The sequence below is a fragment of the Piliocolobus tephrosceles genome, chromosome 5, assembly GCF_002776525.5.
Source record: "Piliocolobus tephrosceles isolate RC106 chromosome 5, ASM277652v3, whole genome shotgun sequence".
Lineage (NCBI taxonomy): Eukaryota > Metazoa > Chordata > Mammalia > Primates > Cercopithecidae > Piliocolobus > Piliocolobus tephrosceles.
The window spans coordinates 37,628,306-37,637,539 of NC_045438.1; the positions used below are offsets into that span (position 1 = coordinate 37,628,306).

The 9,234-nt window shown below is 40.8% G+C and overlaps 1 protein-coding gene across 1 annotated transcript in view; it reads left to right on the forward strand.

Annotated features, from left to right (window-relative positions):
• The first annotated feature begins 222 nt into the window (after window positions 1–222).
• The window catches only part of ECT2L (epithelial cell transforming 2 like), a 95,421-nt gene continuing 86,409 nt past the window's right edge, over window positions 223–9,234 (forward strand). Inside the window, exons 1-2 of the mRNA XM_023191004.2 lie at window positions 223–722; window positions 1,900–2,012. Of these exons, the coding sequence (XP_023046772.1) occupies window positions 657–722; window positions 1,900–2,012 (179 nt within the window). The 5' untranslated portion in view covers window positions 223–656. The remainder of the gene's footprint in view (window positions 723–1,899; window positions 2,013–9,234) is intronic.

Sequence of the window (9,234 nt, forward strand, 5' to 3'; positions counted from 1 at the left end):
TTAAAAATACAAAAATTAGCCAGGCATGGTAGTGTGCACCTGTAATCCCAGCTACTCCGGAGGCTGAGCCAGGAGAATGGATTGAACCCGGGAGGCGGAGGTTGTAGTGAGCCAAGATCGCTCCACTGCACTCCAGCCTGGACAACAGAGCGAGAGTCTGTCTAAAAAAAAAAAAAAAAAAAAAAATTAACAAAATAACAAATTCTTATTTTCCAGGTAAAGAAAAAGTCAACCTCCTTGGCTGATGAATCATGTCAGTTTCTAAGTATCATTTCCTGAAACCTTTCCAGTGCTTCCCATTTTCCCAGCTAAGTAAAAAACAACTTTTGTTTAAATTCAGATTTGGGTGAAAGTAGGTAAGAATAGAATAATTGCAATGATTTGAAGTTTATGGGATTTTTGTGTGTATTTGTATGGCTTATTGTATACACAGATGAATTGTATATATACACATGTACACACATGAATTGTTATAATTCTGTCTATATGTTATATGTGAATTTCTATAATTATGTAATTCCTATAAGGACACTAACATATTGGATATTTCTAGGTGATCTTAATTGCACACCTATTGAAATAAACCTGTAGTTTCCAGAAGTGGAAGAAAATTTGCTGAGACGTCAGCTGGGGATTCTTCCTGAAGAACTCCGGAAATGGAGACCTTCCACACAAGATTTAGTGCCTGGACACCTTTTAGCAACAAGTCATTAAATACACAGGTAAGTGACATACTTTAAAATAGAGCAAGTTTAATTCATAGGGTTAATTTTACCGTGATACATTGGGTCTCATGTTGCCATATTTTTAAAGAAAAACTCTCTAAAGAATTTAGCTTTTGATTCAGTTTAAACAAAAATAAACTTAGCTTTGTTCCAAAGACAGTCTCTTCTCACACCAGTCCCCACCTCCTACCTTAAGGAAGGCTCCAGATGGCCTCCCTTTCCACTCAGTACCTCCAGGGACAAAATAGAGACCTCCAGGACATACAGTTGCTGGAGACAGGGGAGGCATATGAGAAGGTGCTTTTGGTGGTGGAGGCTGGGAGTGTTCATGCATGTGTTCCTGTGTATTTCTGTAATCCTCTCTCCCCTCCTGTGCCAATGGGATGGTTCCATGTGGCCTGGGGATGCCTCTCCTATTTTAAGGTAATTCAGGAAGTCGTGATTTAATGGCTTATGGTGGCTCTGGCAATACAGAAGGCAAACTGAGTGCTCAGAGCTCTCATGGGTGCTCTTGTGAGTTCAGCCTCATTCACCGGGAAAGGAGACTAGACCAGGCTGGGGCTAAAGCCTAACCTATGATAAGAACAGTGAGTTTGTTATCTCTGTCTGAGCAAAGCTGGACGGAAACCCAGGTTTGGGGGATTCTGGTCCTTAATGTATATCTTCCCTAGAGACATGTCTCTGTTGGCTATTAAGTGATACTTACTTTCATCTTGGTGGGTGCTATGAAGATCCAGGGTTGTGAGTTAGTGAAGTTATACCTACCTCAAATGGTCCTGTTCTCACAATTAAATGAGTGTAGTCCATATATGTTTTCAAGATGAAATGTATGGACTCTGTTTCCCTAGGCCACATTAGCCTAGGTAGAAACAAGATTCAGGAATCATTACCTCTTTGTTTTCCAGAGGCCCTTCTTGGGCCCCTCTATAATTACATCCCTGCCAGTCTTTCCCATCAACCCACCCAACAAGTCTGGGCCTGTCAGTATCCCTGGGTAAAAAGTTTAACCTGAAAGGAGAGACCTTTCTCTCTATATGTGAAAGCGCTGTGTGAACTGTAATGCACTCTGCAAATATTAGCAGTGAGGTTGCTGGTAGATTGTCTAAAGATTGCTTAGCAATTAAAAACATTGAACTGTAGAGCAAAATGTCACTTCCTCCCCTCCCCCTTACAGCTCTTTCAGGAAAGAGTGGCTCTTATAAGTCATTGGTTTGACCTCTGGACTAACAAGCAACGTCAAGAATTCTTATTCACGATTTTTTTAAGATGCACTAAATCACAGTTAAGGTAAGTGTAGCCTAATGATGTAATTAACATTGATTCTTAAAGAAAACCATACATAAATGTTTATATAACCTTTAAGAGATGTTTTGTTCCTAGGGGGAAAAAAAACAGGCAATAGATATTTTAAGGTTTATAAACAGACTGTTCGAGTGCCTGCTTTCTCCTTTTCTCCTTGAGGCTAAAGTGGAGCTGTGGGGGGATTTAACGCTTTCATACTATGATGGGACTGTTTCATGTTGGCAAAAACACAATGGCTTCAGTCAGTGAATTTTTAACATTCTCTTAGCATATTAAATTTTCCTTGGAACCATCAGACAGACAATATATTGCAAATGGATATCTGGGACATAGGTAGGCAAAATCATTAAATAAATGGATGGATCTAAAAAATATATGACAAGTGACAGTGGTTGAAACGTTTAGGAATATGAGCAAGACTTATACAGCCCTAGTCAAGGATTGCCAAGAGGGTTCTCTTTCTTTTTCTTCCCCTTCCCTCATGTTATATCTGTAATTTACTTTAAAACACTCAGCACAGACAGTGTGACATTTGTGAGTTGAAGTTATGCCCAGGGTCAGCTCATTCTGGTCAGGAATGAATACCCTAGGAGTCATTAGCCAGCTCTAGTTTGGAAGGTCAAAATACCTGAGTTATCAGATACTTTACTAATTAGCATAGCAAATATCAGGCATTTTTCTCAAAACAACCTGTGGCTTGTTAACTAGCCGGACGAATGTTAGAAACGGATTCTCTTTTGTGAAGTTAAAGGTATTCAAGATATGTGTGGACTGACCGAAATATTCTAGCGAGCCCTCCAGCTTGCCTGGGTGTGGCTGAAGAATCCAGCCAGGCTGGTAGCGGGTGTGTGGCAGGATGGTTTTCCAGCCTTCAATGCCAAATAAATGGCCTTATGTTAGTCTGGAGGATTTCTAGTAGCCCGAGGCCAACAATGAGGGTAAAAACAATAGAATACTGTTTCTGAAACACTGTCCTTTCGAATGAACCTTTCACCCAGAGGAGAGAGAGCTGGGACTTCATCAGGCCTACAGAGGAGACTGTGTGAAGTTATTTGGGTTTATTTACTAATGTTTGTTTAGAAAAACTCTAAGTATGGCATCATTTGATGTTAGGTACTTTCACTAGAACTTGGTGGTGAGGTTGCAGGAGAGGGTAACCTTCGGATGTCTTAGATAGCCCGCAAAAGTATCTGAGAGTTGTGCATGATCAAATTGGCGTATTTTAGGTGGAGCACTTGCTTCTTGTTCTTTCTTACGTATCTTCCTGCCAGTCTCTTTTGATCAGTCATTTTTTCTCTCCTCCTCACGTGTCAGCTACTCCTGCATCTGTGGGTGCAAAGCAGATTGTTGATGGACTCTCCCAGTGGAGTCACTGGAAGGAGACGGGCATCTTCCTGGCTCTGTTGAAAGAGGCTGCAAAGACAGGGCACGGATAAACAGGCCCTTCAGCCAATGTTGAAATATCAGGGGGAAGAGACATTTTATGATAGTCATTGGCTATGTTTCCTTTTACTCCAACTTTGCAGCTTTCAAGATAAGAAAATAACAGATCAGACGTCACATTTATAACCACTTTGTGCGTTGTGTTCTAGGCTCAGGTATCATGAACCAGGCAATTTTAGTCGTGACCACTGGAGGTCATTAGAGATCTTGTGGTATATTTTGAAGCAGCTTAATTTAGGCCTGGCATTTTGTCACTGGAAATTGCATCCTTTGTCTGGTAACTGAATTTTTTTTTCTGAGACAAAAATATAAAACTAACCTGTTCAGTGAAAGCGTTTTTTTTTTGTTTGTTTGTTTGTTTGTTTTGGATAGCAGTAGCATTTCTTCAGAGAGCAGACTGTATTTCACAATTCCATGAAATTTCATGATCATAACCACATGTTTAGACCATTTCCTCACCCCACAAAGAACCCCCCTACCCATTAACAGTAACTTCTCATCTCCATCCCTCTAGATCTGGGCAAACAAGAATTTACTTTCTGTCTCTATAAATTTGCCTATTCTGGGCTTTTCGTATAAATGGAATTAGACAGTATGTGGTCTTTTGTGACTGGCTTCTTTCACATATTATAGTGTTCTCAAGGTTGATCCATTTTGTAGCATGTATCAGTACTTCTTTCCTTGTTATTGCCAAATATTATCCCATTGTATGGATATGCTATATTTTATTTATCCACTCATCAGTTGATGGACATATGGACTGTTTCCCATCTTTATTTACAATAATTATTATAAATAATGCTGCTATGAACATCTGTGTCCAAGTTTTTGCATAGGGATATTTTTATTTCTCTTAGCTATACATATAGGAATGGAATTGCTAGGTCCCATGGTAGTACAATCATTTTTAATTATTAAGCATTTCTTTTGAATCATTTATTACTGTAGTCTTGCCTACCCAATAACTGTAAATAAACTTGTTAATAAATGAAATAAATTAGCATTATTTGAATGCTTGAAATCTTTATAAGTAAGCTAGGCTATATTTGTGCAATACCTTTCTTTCAAGGTAGAGAGACCATTGTTTTAGATGTTTTGTTTTATAATTTCCAAATAATTTTTGTTTTAATTCAGTTATAAACAGGGTATTGCAATATTGGTGGGAACTGTTATCACAACTGTCTTTAAAAAAATTCTTAATCTCTATGAGATATATTCAAATATCTTAGAGTTTTCTTTCCTGTCCTAATAAATATTCCCTATTGTTAAGTTTTAAGATGATTTCCTAAGTGGAATTTTATGATATTTAAGACATTTTTTTAAAGGTTCAGCTTCTTAAACCATCCTTCTGGCAAATTCTCCTTCTCACCACAACTAAAATGTCCCTTCTCCTGGGAAGCCTTCTCTGCTTGTCTTTCATGCCCAGACTTTATATCTCAATTGTGGCCTTTCCTCAGTATGTTATGGCCCCGTGTCATCCACATGACTAATGGTTTCCAGTGATGTCTTTCCCCTACCACTTGACTAGGTTGACCTTTCCTGTGACTCCTTAAAGGAAACTGGGTTGCTTGTGTCTGTTATGCTTGGAGACACCTATGAGGAGTCTGAATCGGTCTCCTTGCCACACTGGTTTAACCAGTTTTGAATTGCCTCTGCTTAGTGCCTGGTAATTCCTTAAACAAAAGCCTTTGGTTCCAGAGCTGGAGCTGCTCAAACTTGCAGCTTTCCTCAGTGGGTGGGGCAGCATCCACGCAACTGCATTCCCTAGAGGGGGAATGCATTGATCCAGGTGTGTATGTGCGTGTTTGTGTGTGTGTGAGATAACAAACAGCCCATGAAGGATTCGCTCTCATCACTTTTCTCCATCAGAGCAGACTCGAAATGGGGTTGGAGGGCAGAAAAATGTATCTACCAAGGTGTATTAAGAGAGAACAGCCCTGACTCCCACTTCCATTCTTCCTATGCAGCCTGCGAGGGCTCACTTGAGGACATCTGTCTCAGCTGTGATCTGTGAGGCAATCTGGTGCGCAGTTTTTCAGAGACAACATACTCCTAGGTTAATTTTAAATACAGAACAGCCACATCACTCTCAGTTACTGAATGTCCATTTAAAAGGAGAATATTTCTGTGTGGAGATGGTGAAGATGTTAAAGAAAAAAAACATGGAATGAAACTTGATGAAGACAGTAAAGCAGACGTTATTGAGAACCATGGAAACTTGATGAAGACATTAAAGCAGACGTTATTGAGAACCATGGAGATAGCAGATAGCTATAGGGACTGCTGCATGGGGTCAGGGGAGAGAGATTGGGCTCAACTTCAGATGCAGCATGGACAAGTGGGAACGGATAGCCAAGGAGCAGGCTGGGGCTCAGTGGATGGAAGATTACTCAAGGAAACATCAGGGGTAAGCGGGGATCTGAATACACTGACCCAACAGGACTCTTGCTGAAGACAGGCCAGGGTGCTTAGACAACACCTGGGGGAGGGTGGAGGATGAGGAACCTGGTAAGATATCCAGGGTGGGGGTTCTTCCTAAACTGACTTAACAGGGCTCTTTACTAAAACAGAATTTTATAAGGAAGTGCACAGATGTGTCAAAGGCAAGTTTCAGAAGCTTGACTAAAGTTTGGTCAAGCAGAGAATCTTTGTCAGAGAGGAGAGGGGAGTACTCAAAGTGAAAGTGTACACTTGTATCTAAAACGACTGTTTTCTAAATATCCAAGGCAAGTCTGGAAATTCAAGTCATCTTGACTTCCTTCCCCTTCGCCCAGTATTCTGCATATGTTCCTGCCCTTCTACACACATGGGCTGGTTAAGGACAACCACATGAAATATTAGCATTTGCAATTGGGATGGTTTTTAGAGGTGAATGATGCTTAAAAAAAAAAAAGAAACGAAAAAGAAAATCATTGAGTTTTAAAAGGAAAAAGCAAAAAGCAAAGCTCTTTGATTGGATGGATGGAGGGAAGGTTATTGGCCTATATTAGGCAACAACCATTGGCTTGAAGTTCCCACTCCCATTTTGTGAGTGTGTGGAGCTGCTCTCTCTCCCTTTCTCATGTTGAGCTTCTCTGTCTACCACTTGACACCACCTGACACTATGTGACATGCAGGACTTGTTTATTTGCTGTCTGCCTACCCCACTAGAATGAGGGCTCCATGACAGCAAAGACTTTGGTGACTCTTTTCATCCCTAGCACTTAGAGCCATACCAGGCACATAGCAGCCACTCAATAAATGCTTGTTGAATGAATTCAGATATCTAAAGCACTCCTAATTCCAAAAATGACAAAAAGATAATCAGAAAAAAATTTTCATTTGGTAGCTCTCTAGGAGGAAGGAGTTTTTCAAAATATTCCAAGTTTTCATTTAAAAAAAATTAGCAGGGCATGGTGGCGGGCACCTCTAATCCCAGCTACTCGGGAGGCTGAGGCAGGAGAATCGCTTGAATGTAGGAGGTGGAGGTTGCAGTGAACTGAGATCGCACCATTGCACTCCAGCCTGGGCTACAGAACAAGACTTCATGAAAAAAAAAAAAAAAATTCCAAGCATTAGAATATAGGACATTACTAATACTTAGCATTATTCAAGTTTTCATTATTTAATTCAAGGTGGCTGGAGAAATCTTTCCCCTTGTCTTTCTTCAATTCCTGCTTACAGGGTTAGACACTGTTGATTACTGGCCCAGCCAAGTCATTCCACATTCCTCTCCTTCTTCCTGACAGAAACTCTGATTTTCCCCCCCAGGCATTCTATGCTTCAGGGGTGGCTGATAAGTAACCCCACCCTACCAAGGGTGGGTCAGGGTTGGACTAAATTCATCACAATCACTGCCTCCCCTGGTTGGTGTCTGCTTTAGGAAAGGGCGTGTAGATATTAATTCTGCCCAAGGAGACTAAGGGTGGACAGTCTTCTTGCTGAAAGAAACTTAAACAAGATTTGAGGATGAACATCTTCTCTTCCGTCCTGCTAGCTGTGGTCACTGTTGTGTGAAAACCAATGCTCACCGCAGTTAGTTATTTGAGAACTATTTTTGGGACAAGCCTGAGGACCAAAGAAAACGGCTGAGGATAGCAAAGTGAAAATATAAGAAATCCTTGATGACATCATTGATTCCTTGAATTTGCTAAATCTGAAGCTGCCATTGTTTACAGTGAAAGGAAGAAAAATAGGTTGAGAATGGTCCATAACAGTCCATTTATCTAGTAGTCACTTCTCTGGTCATCTCAACTCTAAATTTTATCTGAGAACCATGAAGGAAAAAACAAAAACCTTTTAGCAGTGAAATAGATTCCTTTTACACACAGGAGAAAGGCCTTCAGACTCTCATGCATAGTCTAAGTATTTAATTAATTTGGGACTTCAATAAAGTGATTCAGAAATGAGTTATACATACTTCTAAGACCACGATACATATGTTCAGTGCTTTGAATTTAACGTTGACATTAGCATTAGGATCTGCTATGATGCTTCCTTCTACCAATGGGAAGTTCACAGCTGTTGAGAAGGGATGGTCCCTCAGAATCACTTGGAGTTTGTAAAACAGATAATGAGCCTCACCCCTAGACATTCTGGCTCAACACAATGGAATGGGGTGGAGGAAGCTGTTTTTACAAAGTTCCTCAGGTGATCTGGTGTACAGCCAACGGTCAGACACAGGGGTGGGTGACCTGAAAGCCCCAAGGCTTTTTCCATCTCTTGATTCTACTCCTCCTTGGAGTCAGGAACACAGATCACATGAACTGTCTCGACCCTTCTAGTCTCAGTGCAATGAAACAAAGTGATTTGTTCCAGTTTTGTGGGTGCCTTTTTCATTTTGCACTTGTGATGCTACTTACTGGCTTTAGAATGTGTTTCACTGTAGGCAGCCCAAAACTTGACGTGAATAATGAAGGACGTATTTTATTCTCACACCATTGAAAACTCCAGATATGGGTCTTCCTGCAGCTGAAGCTTCTTGCAGTGCTTCCGTAGTGAAACCAATGGCTTGTTTCTTCCTGTGCCTGTTCTGCCTCTGTAGCCATGGCTTTCTCCTTCCATTCCCTCAGATGTGTCCAGAAGAAAAAAACATTTGTTTGGGCTTTACTCTGATCAGACTCGTTTAGGCCCATGCCCATTTCTGGCCACTTGCTGTGGCCAGGGGATTGGCCTATACCTCGATCATATGCTTTTCAGAGCTGTGGTGTCAGCTTCTTTAGAATTATGTACACTGCCAAATAGAAATTGGGGTTATTTCACGAACAGAAGGGTAAGTAAATGAAGGATGACAAAAGCTAGTTTCTTCATTTAGCATTGAACAAATATTGACTGAGTACCTACCATGGACCAAGCACAGTTCTGAGTGCATGGGACTCAACAGTGAGCAGAGTGGAAAAGGGCCTGCCCACTGCAGTTTATATTCTAGTAGAATAAAACTAAGATAGAAAAAGGGTGAACCCTGGAAGCAGCCAGACATCAAAGATTCTAGCCCTTTGATGGGAAGGCCGAAAAGGCTCCACTGCTGGTTTTGAAGATGGAGGAAAAGGCCATGAGACAAGGAAGGCAGGCAGCTGCCAGGAGCAGGAAAAGGCACTGGGACTGACTGCAGCCCAGAGAAAGTGACTTGAGACGTCTGACCCGTAAGATCAGTCTGTTGCTTTAAGCCACTATGTTTGCGGTAGCTTTGTTTATAAATTTGTTAGAGCAGCAACAGGAAACTATTATAAGCAGTGATTTTCTTTTTCTATTTTTCAACGTTTATTCTTTTTTCAATTCTTTTTTT